General features: G+C 42.9%; 1 protein-coding gene and 1 long non-coding RNA gene across 4 annotated transcripts in view; both read left to right on the forward strand.

Annotated features, from left to right (window-relative positions):
• LOC112223551 (thyroid hormone receptor alpha) overlaps nt 1-23,032 on the forward strand; it is a 162,563-nt gene extending 139,531 nt beyond the window's left edge. For all 3 annotated transcript variants that reach the window (XM_024386627.2, XM_024386628.2, XM_024386629.2), the window contains 8 exons: nt 412-473; nt 1,618-1,656; nt 4,588-4,688; nt 10,202-10,349; nt 10,496-10,701; nt 20,083-20,229; nt 21,333-21,591; nt 21,866-23,032. In XM_024386627.2, the coding sequence (XP_024242395.1) occupies nt 412-473; nt 1,618-1,656; nt 4,588-4,688; nt 10,202-10,349; nt 10,496-10,701; nt 20,083-20,229; nt 21,333-21,591; nt 21,866-22,116 (1,213 nt within the window). In that variant the 3' untranslated portion in view covers nt 22,117-23,032. The remainder of the gene's footprint in view (nt 1-411; nt 474-1,617; nt 1,657-4,587; nt 4,689-10,201; nt 10,350-10,495; nt 10,702-20,082; nt 20,230-21,332; nt 21,592-21,865) is intronic.
• On the forward strand, nt 12,180-16,544 carry LOC112223556. The gene is made up of 4 exons (XR_002949345.2): nt 12,180-14,107; nt 14,353-14,406; nt 14,808-14,963; nt 15,906-16,544. It is a non-coding gene; the product is annotated as an uncharacterized LOC112223556 (long non-coding RNA).
• Nucleotides 23,033-23,514: the final 482 nt, after the last annotated feature.

Consider the following 23,514-nt stretch of genomic DNA (forward strand, 5'->3'; position numbering starts at 1 on the left):
GAAAGGCAGACATTTTCTCCACCCCCTTAACTAGAGCACTGCTAGAGTCCTGAAAGGTTCCTGTCGGAGAACTGGCAGGTTGAAACATGCAAAGAAGTGGGGGGGCCCTCAATCAACGTGAGTCGAGGTGCAACCCAAAAAATGAAATCCCCATTGAAGGGCTGAAACGTTAATCTTTTAACCTTGCTTCAATAAAACGATACATTTTTATGGTGAGCGAGCGTTGCGCCTTTTCCGTTTCAAGGATAAAATATGCAGACATGCCCTCCACTCTGCCTGTGTTTTAAATTCCTGCTTCCTCCTTTACACATACACTCTCTCCCCCTCTCTCTCTCTCTCTCTCTCTCTCTCTCTCTCTCTCTCTCTCTCTCTCTCTCTCTCTCTCTCTCTCTCTCTTTTCTCATTCTGCAGGTGGATCGATGGCCCGAAAAGGAAAAGAAAGAGCAGCTCATGTTCGGTGAAGAGCATGTCTGGTAGGTACAGTTACGGTAGACTTACAGCCATTTGCAAACAAAGACACTATGTAAGCAATGTACTGTTAGGTTCGATTTTTCCAGCCTCAGAGTCTTCAACTCTGCAAAAACTCAAACCTGAATTGTGTTCCCAACCTGTCGCCTGGGTTGTACGTTGTGTGCTTGTGTGGGAAACACAGATGTCACAGCTCATAATTCACTGGCACCTTTTACATTTTGAGTATGTATTTATCACCTATGAGGAGAAACAAGGGAGCCTGAGCCACATCTTTCAGCGGTAAACGAGAGCCGGCCGCTCTGCTATCTTTCTTCCTGCAGTAGACTACAGTCTCTGATTGACATCTTAAAGTGCCGGGAGTTGAGAGAGAGAGCAAGAAAAACAGTTTAGAGGAATCTGTGTCATCTGCCGAGATGCTAGAAAACATCTGCGCTTGTCATCCCCTGAACGCCAACTGGGCAGATAGGGCTGTGACAATACTAGTATTGCAATATTTTTTCATACAGTACCAATCTTTTTGTTCCTTTTAAAAACCTGCTGTATGTAAAATATTGTGTGCTATAGCTTGGAAACGAAATGTTTCCAACATTAGGGCTGTTTTCCTAAAGGAGTGAAATCCGCTTCTTGTTTTGTTTCCTTGCCACGATACTCATCCCGGGCCTATGGACAGACAGACCAATGAGGAAGCCCGTAGCCCCCAACAACCCACCTTGCTCTCAGCCAGCTAGACCTGAATCATGTCCCACCATGGTCCATCTCCGCTGGGAAACTATGTCTGAGCCGGGCTTTGAGGGGTGGTGGGGCATAGTGCAGGTTCTTATTACCTAAGTGCTATTGGCACATGGCATGGCACCCTCAACCTTTTTCAATAGGGTTTTATCATCTGAAGAACCCACGAAGGAAACGTGTAAAAGTATATTTTTAAAGGCTTTAGCTCGAGAAGAGAAGAGAGAGAAGTCGTTTGTCCCCAAAACAGTATGTCAGTAAATACAGTATGTCATTTTGCCTGAATTTGATTTTGAAAGACTTTATTTCATCTAAATGTATCTAAATAAAGTGGAGTGTTTTTCTATGAAGAGAGCATTGACTCTTCCATTTTGCATTCATTGAAAATAGATTTAAATGTCACTTTTCTTTTCTAAACAGAAATGAAGGGATACGGACAGACTGGATCAGAGAATACAGGTCAGTTACATACATCCTTTTGGGTCGGAGCATTTCAACAGATGGGACTGTACATCAATTGAGCTATTGGAGCAATAGCAGAGGGTGTCGGCTTCAGCAGCACTATTGATTTTGGCTCTGGTTCCTATCAAAACCCCCACAGACTGGCTTGTGAGACTGGGCATCCCTACCCTGTCCGGTACTGCCTTGTCCCTGTCCAGTGTCCACTCCTCTGCCTCTGAGAGAGCCAGACTGACACTTGTAAGACTGTACTCAGTGTGGTCCGGACACACACACATACAAACACCTTTTTACTTTCTCTAGGGAGAGCTGGGACTAAAGTAACACGGGGCGAAAGTAACACACCCATTTTCTCAGATAACACAGACGCTAGAATGACTTAGTGAAGTCAGCACAGTCCTAATGTGGAGGATGACCCCCCCCCCTCCCAATCCAATCATGTTTCGCAGAGTTATCAACAAAAAGTGGTTTTGAGCGATGTAAGTAAAAATAACTAACCCGGAAGTGTTTTTTTGTACATTTGTGTTTAGTTGTTTTTAGGCTCCAAACATATTTTTTCTTAACCCATCTAGTGACTAAATGACAGCATAGGTTTCAAGTATCATGCTAGTTGGGGCGGCAGGTAGCCTAGTGGTTAGAGCGTTGAGCCAGTAACCAAAAGGTTGCTAGATCAAATCCCGAGCTGAGGTAACAATCTGACAAAAATCTGTCGTTCTGCCCCTGAACAAGGCAGTTAACCCACTAGGCTGTCATTGTAAATAAGAATTTGTTCTTAACTGACTTGCCTAGTTAAACAAAGGTAACATAAATAAAATAGTTGGTCTTGGGAGTTAGCCTGGGAGAAGATATAGGAGAGATGGGTCACTATGGTCATTGGTTGCACTAATTGCAGTGTTTGTCTACATAACCTGGTTCAAGTATTCACGACATTACCCTACAGTGATGCCGAAACGTTGGGGATTAACCCAGTAAATTGCTGGGAGTTTATATATGGAGTGTGTGCCTCTTTATTTTGATAGTTTATAGTTTATTCGCCGTTAGTCAGCACCTCCACACACAATCGTTTTTTCCAGGTGTGCGCCAGCTCATGTTTTTTATGAGACAAAAATAAAACAATGTAAACTGATGTCCTGGAATAAAATAAAATAAAATAAACGTTTAGGCACTGGCCATTGTCTCTTCTACTTCATCTTGTTTTTATAATGTTAGTATAGTATCAATATGAATGTTATGTAAAAAAAAAATAAAAAATGGAATTATATATATGACGTTAGAATTATGTCAATTGATTTGATGGATCATCTTCTCACATAAGCTTTTATTGACGGGTTAGTGGTTAGATTTTGGGGGCCAATTACCTTCTGTCAAGCTATGGGAATGTGACGAGCATGATGAGCTTGCCGTTTGTGAAGAGAATAAAGACGTCCATTCTATCGAGACACGAGGTGAGCGCATGACAAGGACAGCTGGAGCGTGCCTGATTGGTAGAGCGAAGCATGAATAGTGAAGTATGGTTAATTTAGCTATTATGTCATCCAGTTTAGTCCGATTTTAATATTGTAAGGCTAAATATTGTGGTTTGCATAACATTGCGATGTTCTAACCTACAGCATTAGTTATTGAAATCGACAAAAACATGAAATGAGGTCTGATGGTATATTTGTTGAAAGTGACGAGCATTACAAGGCAGAAACATAGAGATAAGACAGATATTGTGCAGTCCTCGCCAGCTGTTACTTCCATCCCAAGGCTGTGTTACTCCCACCGCCGGCAGGTACACAAGTAATGTTGATGGTAGTTCTGTTCAACTCACTGACCCTAGAAATGAAATGACAGTTGCTAATGGCAGAGGACATATATAAGTTGTTTGTCATAAAATAGGTTCCCTCTAGCTCTATCGATCTCAGGGGGGAAAAGAAGGGGGGAAAAGTGTTACTTTCGTCCCACACACACACACACACACACACTCCTCCACCATGCAGCAATGCAGAGAGAGGAACCCACACAGACAGACAGCACTTCTTGGCTCCCTAAACTACGTCCAAGGATCTTTCATTGGCAGTGTATGTGTTTGTGTAACGCGTAAACCTTCTCCCCCAGTCTCACAACTATAGATTTTATTAAATGCGTGTCTATGCCCTCCCTCACTAAATCTCAATGTTCTGTATGGGGGGAAAAAACGTTTTCCCCGAGGTGGCTGGTGAAGACTAGAAGAGCGCTGGGCTGAATAAGGGAGGAGGAAGGAGATAGAGGCTGGGTAGTGAATGTTTTTTTGGGGGGGGTTCTACTCAGCAGCGAGGCAGACTTCATTGCTTTGGAGTGGCTCTCAAAGTGAAGGGTACTTGTTGGAGTCTCTCTGCCCAAGTACAATTGCTCAAACGAGGAGATGTATTTACAGACCTACACCTCCATTACAGGCCAGGAAAAGACAGACAGTACAGAATAGGATAACCTCTCTCTCAGGCGAACAGACGCACACACACATACACACGCGCGCACACACACACACACATTGTCACACACTCATCTCCTCTAGTGGTTTGTTTCCTGACTCTCATGTGATGGGGTCCGTAGGCCGAGGTCTTAGGATAAGATCATTACTTTTTTTCTTTGACTGTCTTCTATTGTATCTGTTTGGACCAGGCTTGGGGTCAATTCCATTTCAAAGCAAGTCATTTCAGAAAGTTAACCAAATTCCAATTCCACATTTTCCTAATTGAAAAGAAGTGGAATTGTAATTTCAGTGTACTTCCTGAACTATCTGGAATTGAAATGGAATTAACGCAAACCTGGTTTATATATTGGGAGATATCTATTACACAAATCTTGAGACCTCTGATGTTTACAGCATCAGTACTACGTGGCAATAGAGTGAACTTCAGTACCTGACGTCATACTCTCTCCTTCTCCACCTCTCTCTGTGTGTTGCAGGGTACATCCCCAGCTATCTGGAAAAGGATGAACCGTGTGTGGTGTGTGGAGACAAGGCCACTGGCTACCATTACCGCTGCATCACCTGTGAGGGCTGCAAGGTGAGATACACAGGGCATGCGCTCCCTATAGGCCACCACTTTTGGATGGATCCTGCACCTTTTCTTTTTACTTCAAGCACTGGGTCACTTGTGGGGAAAGTTGGGACAAGGTCAGGAGACACTAAATACAAAGCTCAGGTGTGGGAAGAGTTCATCACAACATTAACCACAAATTAACAAGGGTATTCACCTTCATTTGCATTGAATTCGGGCTAGTAAGGATACTTTTGTACAGTGCACACACTCACGCTCTACCTCACTCACGCTCTACCTCACTCGCTACCTCACTCACTCGCTACCTCACTCATGCTCTACCTCACTCGCTACCTCACGCTCTACCTCACTCGCTACCTCACACACGCTCTACCTCACTCGCTATCTCTCTCACTCGCTACCTCACTCTCTCACTCGCTAACTCACTTACGCTGTACCTCACTCACTCGCTACCTCACTCACGCGCCACCTCACTCACTCGCCCCTCAATTTCTTTTGTTACCTTTTTGTTTTCTCAAGATTTGGTTAGGTCTAATTGTGTTGCTGTCCTGTGTGTGTGTTTTTTAACCAGTGTTAACTGCACACTTGTTGTTTGTGTTCATGGATTTCATAATGTTGTTTGTTTTTCTCCCAACACCTAATAGCCTATTTGAATTTGCAGTCAGTATATTTTAACATTTCATCAACACCACAGGCCTTTTTGGGTTGAAGGGTTTGTATTTTGTCCTGTAGTTCATTCAATGTAATTGGAGAATCCAGTGGGTTCTGGTAGTCTTTGATAGGGATTTTAAGATTTGTGTTTGATCATGTATATGTTTTTGCTGTTTGTTCTTTGTTGTAGAGCCAAAAAGATTGGAGAAGCCTGGTTTACCCTCCAGCTCTGTTTTAGATAGATAACATGTTTGTTTAGTGTTTTCCAATTTTCCCTCAATGTAGTTAGATTTATGGATTCTTCAATTACATTGAGCTGATTTCTGAAATAGGTGTAAACAAATTTTTCTGTAGTGTATTTCTGTATTGTTTTAGTGATTCACCAAAGTGAAGGAATAGGCTCAGGTTTTCTGGGTCTCTTATGTTTTTGGTTGAATAGGTAACGATGTGCAAATAGTTAAAATACTAAATAAATCAATTTCTTTCTTAGGTTTTTGCATTCTTCATCAAACCATTTGTCATTGTTGTTAATTTTCTTAGGTTGTCTGCAAGAATTGTTTTGATTTGATAGGGAAGCTGAGTTTCAAATAAACTTTTAGGTTTTCAGCATGCACAAGTTTACACCTTCACTATTGCAGAAGAAATGTTTTGTCCAGGAAGTTGTCTAGGAGTGATTGTTGCTATGCTCACTGAAAATCTGTATTTTTAAAGTGTTCCTTCATTTTTTGTTAATATCAGTCACATCCGCCAACAGAGATACTCTCTGTTTAGGAAACTAGCATTCTAGTTTGTTTTTTTTTGTTACTGTGTTTTTCTCAAGATTTGTTAGGAAATCTGAAGTTTTGTTACTGTCCGGTGTGTGTTTTTTATAAGAGCAACTGCACACTTGTTGTTTGTGTTCATGGATTTCATAATGTTGTTTGTTTTTCTCCACCACCCAGGACAATTTGAATTTGCAGTCAGTATAAAACATTTCATCAACAGGAGGGGCAGGCCTTTTTGGGTTGAAGGGTTTGTATTTTGTCCTGTAGTTCATTCAATGTAATTGGAGAATCCAGTGGGTTCTGGTAGTCTTTGATAGGGATTTTAAGATTTGTGTTTGATCATGTATATGTTTTTGAGACACTCTATCGAGACACTCTATCGGAGTCGGTACAGCCACCTGGTTTCTTCACGCATCGCGCCGACAGAAACAAACATCTCTCTGGTAAGAAGAAGGGCGGGGTGGTATGCCCTATGATTGACGAGACGCGCTGTGATCATAACAACATAAAGGAACTCAAGTCCTTTTGCTCACCTGACCTAGAATTCCTTACAATCAAATGTTTACCGCATTATCTACCAAGAGAATTCTCTTCGATTATAATCACAGCCGTATATTTCCCCAAAAGAAGACTACATCGATGGCCCTGAATGAACTTCATTGGACTCTATGTAAACTGGAAACCACATGTCCTGAGGCTGCATTCATTGTAGCTGGGGATTTTAACAAGGCTAATCTGAAAACAAGACTCCCTAAATTTAATCAGCATATCGAATGCGCGACCCGGGCGGAGAAAATCCTGGACCATTGTTACTCTAGCTTCCGCGACACATACAAAGCCCTGCCCCGCCCTCCTTTCGGAAATTAGACTCCATTTTGTTGCGCCCAGCCTATAGACCCGAAACTAAAACAGGAAACGCCCGTGGTCAGGTCTGTTCTACGCTGGTGTGACCAATCTGATTCCACGCTTCAAGATTGCTTAGATCACGTGGACTGGGATAGGGTCCGCATCGCGTCGGACAATAACATTGATGAATACGCTGATTCGGTGAGCGAGTTTATTAGCAAATGCATCGGTGATGTTGTACCCACAGAAACTATTAAAACCTTCCCCAACCAGAAACCGTGGATTGATGGCAGCATTCGTGCAAAACTGAAAGTGCGAACCACTGCTTTTAATCAGGGCAAGGCGACCGGAAACCAAATACCGAATACAAACAGTGTAGCTATTCCCTCCGCAAGGCAATCAAACAAGCTAAGCGTAAGTATAGAGACAAAGTAGAGTCGCAGATCAACAGCTCAGGCATGAGAGGTATGTGGCAGGGTCTACAGTCAATCACGTACTACAAAAATAAATCCAACCCCGTCGTGGATCACGATGTCCTGCTCACAGACAAACTAAACAACTTCTTTGCTCGCTTTGAGGACAATACAGTGCCAACAACACGGCCCACTACCAAAACCTGCATGCTCTCCTTCACCGCAGCCAACGTGAGTAAAGCATTTAAACGTGTTAACCCTCGCAAGGCTGCCGGCCCAGACGGCATCCCTAGCCACGTCCTCAGAGTATGCGCAGACCAGCTGGCTGGTATGTTTACGGACATATTCAATGAATCCTTATCCCAGTCTGCTGTTCCCACATGCTTCAAGAGGGCCACTATTGTTCCAGTTCCCAAGAAAGCTAAGGTAACTGAGCTAAATGACGATCGCCCCGTAGCACTCACCTCCGTCATCATGAAGTGCTTTGAGAGACTAGTCAAGGATCATATCACCTCCACCCTACCTAACACCCTTGACCCACTCCAATTTGCTTACCACCCCAATAGGTCCACAGATGACGCAATCACAATCACACTGCACACTGCCCTATCCCATCTGGACAAGAGGAATACTTATGTAAGAATGCTGTTCATCGACTACAGCTCAGCATTTAACACCATAGTACCCTCCAAACTCGTCATCAGGCTCTCGACCCCGCCCTGTACAACTGGGTCCTGGACTTCCTGACGGGCTGCCTGCAGGTGGTGAGGGTAGGAAACAACATCTCCAGCCCACTGATCCTCAACACTGGGGCCCCACAATGGTGCGTTCTCAGTCCTCTCCTGTACTCCCTGTTCACCCATGACTGCATGGCCATGCACACTTCCAACTCAATCATCAAGTTTGCAGACGACACTACAGTGGTAGCCTTGATTACCAACAACTACGAGACGGCTTACGGGGAGGAGGTGAAGGCCCTCGGAGTGTGGTGTCAGGAAAATAACCTCACACTCAACGTCAACAAAACAAAGGAGATGATCGTGGACTTCAGGAAACAGCAGCGGTAGCACCCCCCTATCCACATCAACAGGACAGTAGTGGAGAGGGTGGAAAGTTTTAAGTTCATCGGCGTACACATCACGGACAAACTGAAATGGTCCACCCACACAGACAGCGTTGTGAAGAAGGCGTATAAGCACCTCTTCAACCTCAGGAGGCTGAAGAAAATCGGCTTGTCACCAAAAACACTCACAAACTTGTATAGATGCACAATCGAGAGCATCCTGTCGGGCTGTATCACCGGCTGGTACAGCAACTGCTCCGCCCACAACCGTAAGGCTCTCCAGAGGGTAGTGAGGTCTGCACAACGCATCACCAGGGGCAAACTACCTGCCCTCCATGACACCTACACCACCCGATGTAACAGGAAGGCCAAAAAGATCATGAAGTACAACAACCACCCGAGCCACTACCTGTTCGCCACTACCTGTTCACCCCGCTATCATTCAGAAGGCGAGGTCAGTACAGATGCATCAAAGCTGGGACCGAGAGACTGAAAAACAGCTTCTATCTCAAGGCCATCAGACTGTTAAACAGCCATCACTAACATGGAGTGGCTGCTGCCAACATAGTGACTCAATCTCTAGCCACTTTAATAATTAAAAATTGGATGTAATAAATGTATTACTAGTCACTTTAAACTATGCCACTTTATATAATGTTTACATACCCTACACTACTCAGCTCATATGTATATACTGCATCTTGCCTAAGCTGTTTGGCCATCGCTCATCCATATATATTTTTATGTACATATTCTTATTCATTCCTTTACACTTGTGTGTATTAGGTAATTGTTGTGAAATTGTTAGATTACTTGTTAGATGTTACTGCATGGTGGGAACTAGAAGCACAAGCATTTCGCTACACTCGCATTAACATCTGCTAACTATGTGTATGTGACAAATTAAATTTGATTTGATTCATGCAGTTCCTTTGGCTTTGATGCCGCATGATTGAGTATTGCTCTGTTCAAGTAGACTGTGATTTTGCTGTGATCTGAAAAGGGGTGTCAGTGGGCTGACTGTGAACGCTCTGAGAGACTGGGATAAGGTCAGTGATAAAGTAATCTACAGTACTACTGCCAAGGAATGAGCTGTAGGTGTACCTACCATAAGAGTCCCCTTGAAGCCTACCATTGACTGTACAGACCCAGCATGCTAGAGCTGCAGGAGTTGTGACCTGTTTTTGTTGGTTGTTTTGGCCCAACGCTCTAACCACTAGGCTACCTGCCGGGTAGCACATGAGGACATTTTTCTCTGTTGAGATAATTTCCTTATTCATTTCTAGCCAAATGTAAAATGTTCCTGATTTGACTAATTTAATAGAGCGGTTTAGGTCTGCTCTATACCAAATTAGCATACCCCCTGAGTCTCTTCCCTGTTTCACACCTAGTAGTTTGGTGGATGGGACTACCAGCTCTCTGTAACCTTGAGGGCAACCAGTGGGTCCATCTCTATACCATGTTTCTTGTAGGATGACAATGTCTGTATTTCCAAAGTCTTGGGTTCCTGCTCTTTAGGCCAAAGGCAAATAACAAGGAAGATTGTATTTTTTAGATGTGTTTTATCAAGCTGAGAAAGTTGAGAATTCAAAGATGCTCTCTTCATCACTTTATTTCCTTGTATGACAGGTGGCACTGAACAGTGTTATGCTGAACGCTTTCTTTCTCTCTCCTTCCTTCCCTCTATCTTTCTTCCTTCTTCCCTTTCTGTCTCTCCGTTTTGTCTCCACCCTCTCTCTCCCTCACCCCCCTCTCTCTTCATCTCACCTCTCGTTCTCCCAGGGTTTCTTTCGGCGGACGATTCAGAAGAACCTCCACCCCGCCTACTCCTGTAAGTACGATGGCTGCTGCATCATCGACAAGATCACCCGCAACCAGTGCCAGCTGTGCCGCTTCAAGAAGTGCATCGCAGTGGGCATGGCCATGGACCGTGAGTGTCTCTCACACACTCACACATTACACAATTACACACATTTTACAAGTCATGTGGATGCTTGGACTCGTGACTCCTTGATGTAACTGAAATCATTTTATTTCTCCCTCGTTTTTTCCTTTCCCTCTTTTTCTCTCTCTCAGTTGTCCTGGACGACTCCAAGCGGGTGGCCAAGCGGCGTCTGATTGAGGAGAACCGGGAGAAGAGGAAGAAGGAGGAGATGGTGAAGACCCTGCAGAACCGGCCAGAGCCCACCGGCTCGGAGTGGGAGCTGATCCGCATGCTGACCGAGGCCCACCGCCACACCAATGCACAGGGCTCCCACTGGAAACAGAAACGCAAGTTCCTGGTAAGAGGATGAGCACCATTCGCCTCGCCCCAATAGGGCTGATAATTTTGCCAGATTCTGGTTGACTGGCTGGCTAAATGGCTGGTTACATAAGTGTTTGTTTGGTTCTCTGTTTTGTTGACTGGCTGGCTGTTTTAGACTCCTTTGTGATAAATTGGGCTTTACGCTAAATAGCACCGTTAGCATTTACGTTGAGTGCCATCCATCATCTCGACTGCCGATCAGTTACTACTGTTACTACTACAGTATGTTCCCATGTTGTCCGGGCTATTCCTGTCAGGATACCCTGTGGCAGTACTGGTAGGACTACTGATCTCCATATGTTTTCCATGGGCCAGGTGGCTCTGGGCGCACAGCGGCAGGAAGTGTTAGCCAGGGATTAGGCCTAGCGGGTGCTGGGTTATCAGCTGGCTTCTTCACTCACAGCATGGCTGACACTAAGCCCTGGAAATAAGCAGGGGGTTTTATTAGAAACGTGCCCCAGGAACGGGTGATCTACCTGGGAGGAAAAGGGCGGGGGTCCCAGAGGCTCACTGTGTGTAGCAGGTGTCGTGGTCGGTGTTGCTAGGCAACCGTGTTCAGGAAGTGGCGGGGTGTGAGGGGGAGGAAATGGGACGTTTGGTGTCAACACACAAACACCGATAAAGCTACCTCTTCACACACATGTACACACACTTAAAGATATATTATGTTTCTATGTGCTCTTTTTTCACACACACTTACGATACAATGTCCCTCTCGTACACCCACACCAGTGTAAGGCCCCAATTCTCCCATAAAGGCTCTAGATTGAGAGAATCACCCATACCACAGACAATTAACCCGCAAAGCCACAGTCAATTTGCTTGTTTAAATAGCCCTAACCATTACGAGGTGTGTCCAAGCACTGCCAACCCAAAACCAAACATTGGATTTGAGCAAGCTGCCGGTTATACCAGCCAATATATAAAATAACGCCTTTAAACTGGTGCACGGAGAAACTTTAGCTCTTCTATAAATACCTGAACACATATACAGTGGGGCAAAAAAGTATTTAGTCAGCCACCAATTGTGCAAGTTCTCTCACTTAACAAGATGAGAGAGGCCTGTAATTTTCATCACAGGTACACTTCAACTATGACAGACCAAATGAGGAAAATCACATTGTAGGATTTTTTATTAATTAATTTGCAAATTATGGTGGAAATAAGTATTTGGTCAATAACAAACAAGCAAGATGTCTGGCTCTCACAGACCTGTAACTTCTTCTTTAAGAGGCTCCTTTGTCCTCCACTCGTTACCTGTATTAATGGCACCTGTTTGAACTTGTTATCAGTATAAAAGACACCTGTCCACAACCTCAAACAGTCACACTCCAAAGTCCACTATGGCCAAGACCAAAGAGCTGTCAAAGGACACCAGAAACAAAATTGTAGACCCGCACCAGGCAGGGAAGACTGAATCTGCAATAGGTAAGCAGCTTGGTTTGAAGAAATCAACTGTGGGAGCAGTTGGTGGCTGACTAAATACTTTTTTGCCCCACTGTAACATTTAAAACATGTCTCATCCATAAACCTAGAGTTTCTAGACTAGGGACCTTAGACACTCTAGGTTTGGGATAGCGTGTTACAAGGGTGTAGCAATGGTTTTACTGTGGAGAACTACGTACTAATGGTTCAATGTGGAGAGAGGGAGTGAGTGACAGAGAGAGTGAGAAGTATGTGTGTGAAATGTATATGAGCTTGCGTGTTGGCCACAGCAGTGACATAATGTGTCTCTCTCTGGCGCTGTGTGTGTGTGTGTGTGTGTGTGTGTTCAAAGCTCAGCAAAAGTGATGACGCAATGACATCACACCATAACAGAAATGTCCTATCAACTTATATACTCCCAAAATAGCCTACAACACGGCCCACCAGAAATGCACAGCGATACAAATCACATGTGGCTCTGGGCACAGCAGTGCTAATTTAATGGGACTCAAATGCCAGGCATTAGAATGCTGAGAGCATTCCTGAACCACACCTACTACCAAGATAACACATGTCTAGCCTGAAGTCATATGATTAACCTAACAGATGAATATAGTACTTCACCTCTAACACTGTAATAGAAACAGGTCTGGTGTGGAGTACCAGTAAATAAATTGTAGGGGGTATGCCGTACTGGTAAAACATGTGGACATATCACAATAATTAAAACAAAGATTCTATTTGTCATTACCGCATGTCAGTCGCATGAAAAATGAGCAAATAGACTTGAGAACTTGTGGACTACGCTCCAAAGTGATGTCTCTTTGCATTTAACAAATGGGAACAGGGAAAAAATATGATTTATTTCTTTCCACATCTTGAGAGAATAAAAGTTGACATTCAAGACTAAATGAAATACTATCAGTTGTTTGATCGTTTTAACAGCTTTTCATTTCCTTTAAACTGATGTCATTTGGAAATCTCCCTGGTCCCTAAATGTCCTCAAATTTAACCAATCTCAACTAGATTGTTGATGATTCATTGATCATTCTGTCGATTTATGACATTCTAGCGAGCAAGTGCTTATTTAGAGTTCTAGACGAGCATTAAGTAATGACACAAGAGAAGCTGCACATATCTAATTATAGACAAGTTTGCTAACAAATAGCCTTCCAAATTGTCAGAAATTATAAGCAGAAAAATATGTACATGAGGCTTAAAAAGTCCCCCCAACATGACTGGTTGTGTTTATGCCACATTAAAAGGTAGGCTAATACATTTGAAAAGTTAAACGACACATCTTTACTATTAGGCCGATGGTGATCCTAATAAAATCATATGGATTCTATGATTAGACCCATCATTTTTTTAAACTCGTGCAAACATAGGAGGTCCCCATACTTTGAAGAAATGAAATCTACTACTTTCACCCCTGAATAACACTATTAGCTACAGTATCGAATACATAACACTATAAGAAATAACAGTTTTATAACAACCTATTTTAGTCCTTAAAGGGACATTTCACCGCTGCTCTATTTCACTATATATGTCCATTAATATGTTAACTTATCCTATGGGTCATAAAAAAATATTTGAAAAATCCTCACTACACGCAAATGCGAGCGTTTCTGCATCTCACAGGTAGAAACGGGCCAGCTACATTTCGTGGTTGTAAGCAAACGACAATAACCAGATTTCATAGTGATTTCAGGATGTAGGTGCCGCTCTGTGGAGGTGTATCCAGTTGATGTGAGAAATATACAAATGCCTGTGTTTGTAACCAGCACTTTCAGCCAGAGTGTTTCAAAACGGAACTGAAGTCTCAACTGATGATTTTTTCCATGTCGTCGACTGTTGAAAAGTGATGCTATTCCATCAATTTCCTACTTCACTTCGAAGAGGAAGGGATCCGATCAGCCAACATCAACGCTGCAGAAAAAAAAAGTCAAGCCGAGGTAACGTTGCTAACATTACCTAGCTAACTAAACTAGCTAGCAAACTACATGTGTTTATCTAAACCAACATTTTGATGACTGGCTTTCACAATACGCTGGCTAGACATTCCAAAGCATGCCATATGTAATTAGCCAGCTGCTATCTGGTAATGTGATTTGTAACTTTGCAAGATAGCTAGCTAACGTAACCTAAAGACGCTAACGCTAACTAACTACCGCAGAGACTAACGTTGTGTTCAATTTAGAGTCCGATTCCAACAACATCTGCGGTGGCATCAAGCTCAGCACCAGGAACGAGTGTAAGTCACCTAAAATACCATACGAAAATCTACCAAATCTTTCCATGACTCCATGATGAGCAAATAAATCTACTGGAGTTAGGCATAAACATGGTCCGTGTCTTGTTATAGTTGGTGTGTTTTACAAGTAGGCTACAACCTCTACTGTAGTTCTCTGTATTATGGAAGATGTGTTGATTGTTCATGCAGGGATTGAAGTCTACATTTTGAGAAAATGAGGTATTAGTAAGGAGGGGGTGGTATGGTTGACTGGGTGGGTATTGTGTGTGTGTGAAGGTTAGTATGCATGATCTATTAACGTTAGAGGGGGAGGGGGGGTGAATATAGTACCTTGTTTGAGCTGTATTGATGGGGACAAAGTAGTAAAATGTTGGCTAATCACTGACTACTGTGTGTCATAGAGCCTAATCCTGCTGCTGATAATTAATCCTGCCGACCATGACCATGACACCAGCTTTAGTAGTACAGAGCCTTTAGACCCATTGGATGACAACTTTAAGCCTGGAATAAGCTCAAGGCCAACATCATGACTTTGAACCAAGCCAAGACAGGCAAGGGTATTTATGAAAGCACAATATCATCTTGAGAACAAAATCACCAATACACTAAACTGTCTACAAGACAAGTGCTCCTCAAATGTTTCACACCCTTGCAATCAGTTATTTGGCATGGGGGAGAGTAGCCCAATATTGGACTAAAGGAGGCTAGCATTACTCTTTAGTCCAAGGACCTTACATGTTCTGTTAAAAGGGTGAATTGGCTCTGGAAGCTAAAACAGCCAAATACGCCATCTATACGTGAATCGATTCTCAATTGTGGTACGGTTCTAGAAACATATATCCCTATACTTACATATCACAAATGCAAAATACACACAACCTGTTTTAAAACAGCTGCAGCCAACATTTTTTTGGTGACAACACGTTTTGTGGTGTCTGTCTTCCATTTACACACAGCTGTTTGAAGACGCTGATAGCTAATTAGCACAGGTAGACCTAACCCTATAAAGGTGTGAATCAATTTAACCTATTGTTTTTTTAACATCGCTGATATGAAAGATAATGTCCTTATGCTTCCAAAACCGTACTGCAAGCGATGCGTGTTAATGTTCAGATGGAGCGTCGAGTCTCTTAAAACTCCCCCTTACAGAAGACACCTTCGTCCAATTACTTTTATATATAATGGAACTAAGAGTCATGGGGGAGAGGGGCTGTTAGTATACTCTTCTAGCCTATTCACACTATTGTTGGCAGTGCTTGTCTACTCAACTGCACAACTGTTGGTGCACATGCACAACGATAAATGACTAGACTGTCTACAAGTCAAATCCCCCTCAAACTTTTCACATCTTTGCTAACAGCCCATCTCAATGCCCAATTATTGACTTTAAGTGTAAAAAAACAAACACATACCAGTCTACTGTACCCATTTTTGTTTATAGATGAACATAGTTTATTGAATGGTTACACATTCTCATGATCAGTCTTCGTCTTTTCAAGGAGACTTGCAGTACATAGAAATCATCTGCAAGAGGTCGACGCAGTGGGTGGTGGAGAACATCACCACAGCGCCAAAGCCTGCTAAACCAGCTGCCATTACCCAACACAAGAAGACGTTCAGCACACGAACATTCTGGAACCTGCCAGGATATTCAATCAACTAATCATCCATATAGTTTGACTGATGCTGTAGTATAATATAGAATGCCTAGTATGCTCAATTGCATTGTGGTATAGTTATTGCTAGCTGTTGAACATATGTATATAATGGTGTTTTATACATTTTTTTTTATATATATTTTTTATACAAGTGTACTGACAAGTGACTAAATGATTCCAGCTGCATCAGAAACCAATAGTGCTGACTTTAAATTGTGATATTCATGAAATGTACTTTGGTAAACTAGCTTCAATCTTACTGCTAAAACAAATGAAGGTCGTTGGTGTATCATTTAAACTTTAATTTGTTGGCAAGTAAACATGTTAAAATAAAACAGATGTCTTCAAGACAAAGTTTATTTGCTCTGGAGACCGAGGTGAGTTTACATGCAGGAAGTTATGGCAATGTATGACATACTGTATATACAGTAGAAAAATATATACTAATGCTTATAATAAATACTAGTTCTACAATGGGAATACTTGCATACAGTGGCTTCAAAGTATTTACACCCTTGACTTTCCACATTTTGTTGTGTTACAGCCTGAATTGAAAATGTATTACATTTATATATTTTTTTGTCACTCACCTTACACACAATATCTCATTGTGGAATTATGTTTTTCAAGATTTAAAAAAATGTCTAAAAAAGCTGAAATGTCTTAAGTCAATAAGAATTCAAACACGTTATGGCAAGCCTAAATAAGATGCACTATGCAGAAATCGCTCTGCCATTTTCTGGATGCTAAAATTCTAAGACCAATTTCAGTTTGGGCCAAACCAAGCAAGTGTAGTGCAGAGAATCATTGTACCATCTAAACCATTGAAATATCTGTTTTGAAGCTGATGTACAAAACCAAAAGACGCAAAATGAAACTTAAGAACGGGAAGCATCTTAGATTTTCTTTCAATGAGAATGACAGATCTAGTAACTCACATTTCTAATTGAATTTGGTTGGGTCGCCCAAAAAGTTACAGGTTTGCAACTTTAACAATTCACATATTAACTTGCATGGACTCACTGTTTGCAGTAATTGTGTTTAACAATTGTTGAATTAATACCTCATCTCTGTACGCCACACGTACAATTATCTGTAAGTCCCTCAGTCGAGCAGTGAATTTCAAACAGATTCAACCAACAAAAAAAACACGTTTTCCAATGCCTCGCAAAAAAGGGGCACCTATTGGTAATGTGTATATTTAAAAAATAAAAAAAAACAGACATTGAATATCACCTTGAGCATGGTGAAGTTATTAATGACACGTTGGATAAAAAAGTGTAACAACTTTCTTGAGAGTCAACTTCTTTAAATCCAAGTGGTACTGTCTGAGAGAAAGACGAAAAACACGTAGACATTCATGGACAATCACTGTACCATCTGTATTCTTACTGTAGCAGCATGGTGTAGGACACGATATCCAACAGACACGCTAGCTACAACACAGCGGTATAGTTACTCCAAGACTAGAGTCATAAAGCCAGTCATTCCTTTACTCCAACATCATCCAAACATTTCTCCAGTTTTGTTCCTAATGAGCGGCACTGAAGCTAGCTATAAGGTTAGACTACAGTACATTTGAGGTATAGCTCAACTTTGCTAGCTTGGCTTGTAGTGGAACTAGCAAGCCCCGTTATGTCCGAATCAATCACCAAATTGTACTGTACTGAACAACACTGCCTCGTAAAAATATAGGTTATATAGCTAGCTAACAGCAGCAGCAAAATTACTGTCATTTGCCCTCCTGATTCCTGATCCATCTGGTTTAGGCCGCCGCTGCTTGCTGGTCTCGCAATTATTTTTTTATCGCTGTCTCAACAGGTCTTCAATGTATTCCGGCTAACATAAATATATAGGTCTGTCTGTAGGGGTTGGAACCGGTTCAGGGAACAGATCAGAAAACCATCTAATACGTTTTCAAAAGGAACAAACATGGATCCTGGAATGAAAGTGACCAATACTGTTCAGGAACAGTACCGTTATTTTAGAAGCATGGGAACCGGTTAATTATTTTATGTTGCATTTTTTTCTACTCCCAGAACAAAACGCAACAAAGCACCTATGCAAAGCCCCCACTCTTGCCACCCAAAAACGTATTATTCCATTGTCTGCCTGCAAGCTGAAAATCTTTGCCTGTGCGTGTTTATCAACTACCTGCCCCCCGAACCATAGGTTGGTTACTGACGTCACGTTGAAGCTTTATTCAGAATATATATATTTTTTTAATTAGCTTGAGAAGAACTAATTAACTTTTTCAATGCTAGTTAAGGATATCATAGGCCTAGTTTTCACGTTGGATTGATTAACTACAGAAAGGTAAAACGCGTGTTTAATTCTGGTGCCACTGCACACAAAAGCTTGCTAGCTCAAGCTTGTTAATAACTAGCTAGCTCAAAGGCCATTCAACGTTTCTCCATAGAAGCCGCTCCTCCTAGGTATAATTCTGTGGACCTAATCCATATAATGCATGTCATAACAAATGCCCAGTGCTTCAAGCCTCCTCAAACCACTTGTCTGGCCATCATGCACGTAAACAACTAGCTTGCCTGCTGTATACGCACTGATTGGTGAAGTAATTTAATGAACAGGCTCAATCAACCAATGACCATCTCCTGGCACGAAAAAATTAATACAGTTATAATGGATAATTATGTCTGAAACACCCTCTCATCACTCATAATTATGTAGGGAGACTGGAAAAACACCCCAGATAGTGTCTAGTGGTGAATTTTCCCTTTTAATATACATTTTCTACAGTATGTAATGCATTTTGTTAGCACTTGCTGTAAGTCGCTCTGGACAAGAATGTATGCTAGTAAATAACTTCCATTTAACAGTAGCTAACAAGCCATAGACTACCTTTACCGCCCACCCACTTGGAATCAAAATCACCGGCCAAATCAAAAAGCTCCAGTCCACTCCAACTCCAGCCCTGTGTCCTGCAGAGGACCCATTATATTAACCTATCTGATTGAAGGTCAAGATGGAAAGAGCCCCTCTGCAAATTGAATCGCTTGAGTGATGATGAGGTTGTTTGAGGGCATTGGTTACAATGGATTGTTGACCATTACTTTTGTGTACCAGTGCCCCCTGTAATGCCAGTCTGGTCACCCAACCTAGCTTCAAACCTCAGTTTGCTAATAGAGTGGTTTAAAAGACAGTAAATGCATGATCTTTGACCTATTTTAACAAGCGGCTTAGACAGGGTTAACATACTTTGGTTTACCGTCTTTAACCCCAGAATGACTTTGTCAACCTTTGAAACCTAGACAGGTTCATTTTGCAGTTGGTTTGAGTTAGTTTACTACAGAGCTGTAGAATGTGGCTTGTTTTCAGTTGAAATTCATTTGTTTTTCTGTTCTGTCAAGAGATAACTATTTCTCAATTCTGAAACATAAACACAGCTGTCCTTGAACAACTGAAACTCAGCTTTAGTTAGGCTGAGGAAAACGTATATACTGTAATCAAAGCATTATTGTATTATTCCAATTTTAGGTAATTACCTGACTCTCGGGCGCATAATCCTGACAGTCACGCCATCCATAAGCTTTGTATAGATTGTGCGTCCTTAATTATATAAAATAAGACAAAGCCTTATGTTATTTTACATTTCAGCCTTTTCTCAACTCACAATGAAATGGGATGGACTAAGGTTAAGAGTTTAAGCCAGATGTGTCTTTTAGAGAGCCTCATAGAATCCCATCTGCTAGTGGTGCATGTAAACCAACCACATGTTCTGCATATGACCATGAGCTTTGTATCTCTAAGTGGATTTTCTTTAGCGCTCTAAGAAGTTGTTTAATACACATCTCATCTTCCTCAATTATGTCAACCATTTTTTAATTTCTTTTAACTATTCAGTCGTAATGTCTGCTATATCTAATTTCACACTTTTGTTGGATGTGCTTAATTCATGGCATCTTACTAGCAACCAAATGAACACACTCTCATGGCATAACAAAGGACTTAACTCAAGTTTCTTGACTTGTGTCCCTGTGTCCCCTGTCCTGTCCCCTAGCCGGAGGACATAGGTCAGTCTCCGGTGGCCCCCACGTCGGACGGAGACAAGGTGGACCTGGAGGCCTTCAGTGAGTTTACCAAGATTATCACCCCTGCCATCACCCGCGTCGTCGACTTTGCCAAAAAACTGCCCATGTTCTCGGAGGTAAAGCCCTGTGTGTGTGGGCGTGGAATGTAAGCCCCTTCAGCACACTGTATGAATCACAGCACATCTAAGGAATATACACACCACAATGACATGCAATAGGAACTTTGAGGGAATACTGGCACCTTGAATATACTACGTTTATGCATGTAGAAAGTGCATGTTGAATTATGTATAATGTGCATGATGTACATTTTCTCTGACGACACCCTGAGGAACAACGTCACAGGGCAAACAAAATGGCTGATTGGGTAAACGTAGACTGCTTGCTGATATAGCATTATTTTACATACACTACACACGAAGCCTACACCACTGCAGCTGGAAAGTATGTAGACTTACGGAAATGTCCTTTGAAATTCCAATCGAAGAATGGAAAAGGGCCTTCAAGTTAATGTTGTTTACATTCCTTAACTGTCTCTCTTGCCCTCCCTTTCTCCTCCTTTCTCTCTCTGAACTGAACATAACATGAACAGGCTGCTGCCAGATCTTACCCATCCTATTCGCTACCGAACTGATCAATGCACGCACCCTAATATTACACACACACAAACACAGTCTTGCGCGGCTAACCTTGTGGGGACATACAATTAATTCCCATTCAAAATCCTATTTTCCTTAACTCTAACCTTAACCCCAAAACCTAACCCTACCCCCAAACCTAACCCTAAAACTAACCCTAGCTCCTAACCATAAACCTAATTCTAACACTAATTCTAACCTTAACCCTAAACCCATTTAGAAATGGCATTTGACCTTTTGGGGACCAACAAAATGTCCCCAGTTGGTGAAATTGTTGTTTGTTTACTATTCTTGTGGGGACTTCTGACTTCAAACCTAATTCCTAAACCTAACCCTTTACCATAACCTTAATTCTAACCCTAATTTTAATCTTAACCTCACCCCTAAGCATAAAATAGCCTTTTTAGTAAAAGTAGTAAAACCAAACACACACACACACACCTCTGTGCTATCTTACTATTTGATGAAAATCTAGGTATTTATATTGGTGTACAATTCAGTCTATTAGTGTGACCGACCAATAAACTCTGCTGTTACTCTCACGTCTTTTCCCTCCTCCCTCTCTCCTCTCCTCTGTCCAGCTGCCTTGTGAGGACCAGATCATCCTATTGAAAGGCTGCTGTATGGAGATCATGTCGCTGCGCGCCGCCGTGCGCTACGACCCAGAGAGCGAGACGCTGACCCTTAGCGGCGAGATGGCGGTCAAGCGGGAGCAGTTGAAGAACGGCGGCCTGGGCGTGGTGTCGGACGCCATCTTCGACCTGGGCAAGAGCCTGGCGCAATTCAACCTGGACGACACGGAGGTGGCGCTGCTGCAGGCCGTGCTGCTCATGAGCTCAGGTGAGGACGGGGTCAAGGGTCAATGGCCAGAGGTCAACTGAGGTCATTCAGGTCAGAGGATTCAGGCCGAGTTCCAAATCCACCCCCTAGCCACTACTACCTAGGCACTTTGTGTGGATCTGAAGGAACTATAAGTAAGTATAAATAAAATCTGCTGTACTATTAGCTGAAAACAACTTGGCCTACATCTTTCCCTCTGATAGGCTAGGTGGAATTTTACCCTCTCCGTTTACTGACACTTTTTTTCCCTCCCTCCCGTTGCCCCCGGCCACAGACCGCTCGGGCCTGACGAACATTGACAAGATCGAGAAATGCCAGGAGACCTACCTGCTGGCGTTTGAACACTACATCAACTACCGCAAGCACAACATTCCCCACTTCTGGCCCAAGCTGCTGATGAAGGTGACGGACCTGCGCATGATCGGGGCGTGCCACGCCAGCCGCTTCCTCCACATGAAGGTGGAGTGTCCGACGGAACTTTTCCCCCCTCTCTTCCTAGAGGTCTTCGAGGACCAGGAAGTGTGAGTGGCACCCCCGGAGGAAGTAGTGGAGCGACTTGAGGCATCTTGGGAAAGGAATGGATGTTTTTCTGAAGCTGGGAAGGATTTTGGCAGGACTTGTGTTTTTCCGACATTTACGTGGTAAACAACAAACAACGCAACCAGCAGCAGGAGTCAAACAAACAGGATTTACATTTTTTTGACCAACCACCTCTTCATACCTGTTTTTGGGAATCAGTTTGGCGGCCCTCCCTGTCTGAGCACAGTGTTTTATCCAGTGGGAGTTGCAGCCTTTTGCCAAGGCCAACACACACAGACACACACACTCTGGCTCCCCTCTCAGAGGCCTATTGGAGGCACCTCAGTTGTCACACATTGCCACTAGATGGTGTTCTTTGCAGGTTTGCACCTGTTTGAATTTATGGCAACCATCTTTTAAAATCGGTCAGTTAATTATACTCCCCGAATTAGTGTAAGACAATGATTCAGGAGATACGTCTCTGACAACACACCGGGACACACACAGAGGTACTGAGTGTGCCATATAACTCCTACCGTAGAGCAAAGCTACTAGTACCTACAATCACGGCTGAACACAACTGAGCCATTTTCAGACTGGACCGTGAGCATGTTTTTAACCAAGTCAGGTGCTGTATTATAAGGCTACTCCAGTTGTCTGAAATGTGTAAATGTGTAAAACTACAGACCACGGCTCCGTATCTACCTTTGGTTCTGTCATTAGGCAAGCGCCTGTGACTGGCACTCTCTCAAACCCACACACACACTGGGCAGACCTGCCTTGTCATTGCCTGTGCTTCTGGTGCCAACAGTAGACCCTCTCATGAATGACAATTGAGCCCTTTTCTCTCCAAGGAAGGTCATAACAGTGAACAAAAGAGAGAAAGAAGGAGAAGCGCCACTGGCAGGAGTTCTCAGAGGAGGGGGGAGTAGGGGAGAGGGAAAATATAGATTTAATAGCTGGCAAGCAGATTCAGTGCCTGGAGACTGAACAGCATCCTGAAACACACACACACACACCTACCCTCAGAAACTCAAAGCCTTATTTACTGTATATACTGCTGTGCTGTAGCCCTGACCTGCAGGGTAAGTAAGTCTGAATCCACGCCTGTGTGACTCAGCTCAGTATGGCCCCTTCAGGCTTCCATACTCAGTCGTCGTTACTGTAGGGGTCACTGAGAAAGGGCAAGGCCAATGACGGCTGCCATTTACCTCAAAGTGGGCACACCCTCAAGGCTGGGGCGCCGCCAGGCTCTACCTCACCTCTGGACACAGGGCAGCTGCCCCCAGCCTCCTCCCACACACACACACACACACTTTTAAGGATACTCAACAAACACACATAGGCACGTGTGAACTCGTAGGCACACATACATTAAGACAAATCACACAAACACAGGATATA

This window comes from Oncorhynchus tshawytscha, linkage group LG24, assembly GCF_018296145.1.
Source record: "Oncorhynchus tshawytscha isolate Ot180627B linkage group LG24, Otsh_v2.0, whole genome shotgun sequence".
Lineage (NCBI taxonomy): Eukaryota > Metazoa > Chordata > Actinopteri > Salmoniformes > Salmonidae > Oncorhynchus > Oncorhynchus tshawytscha.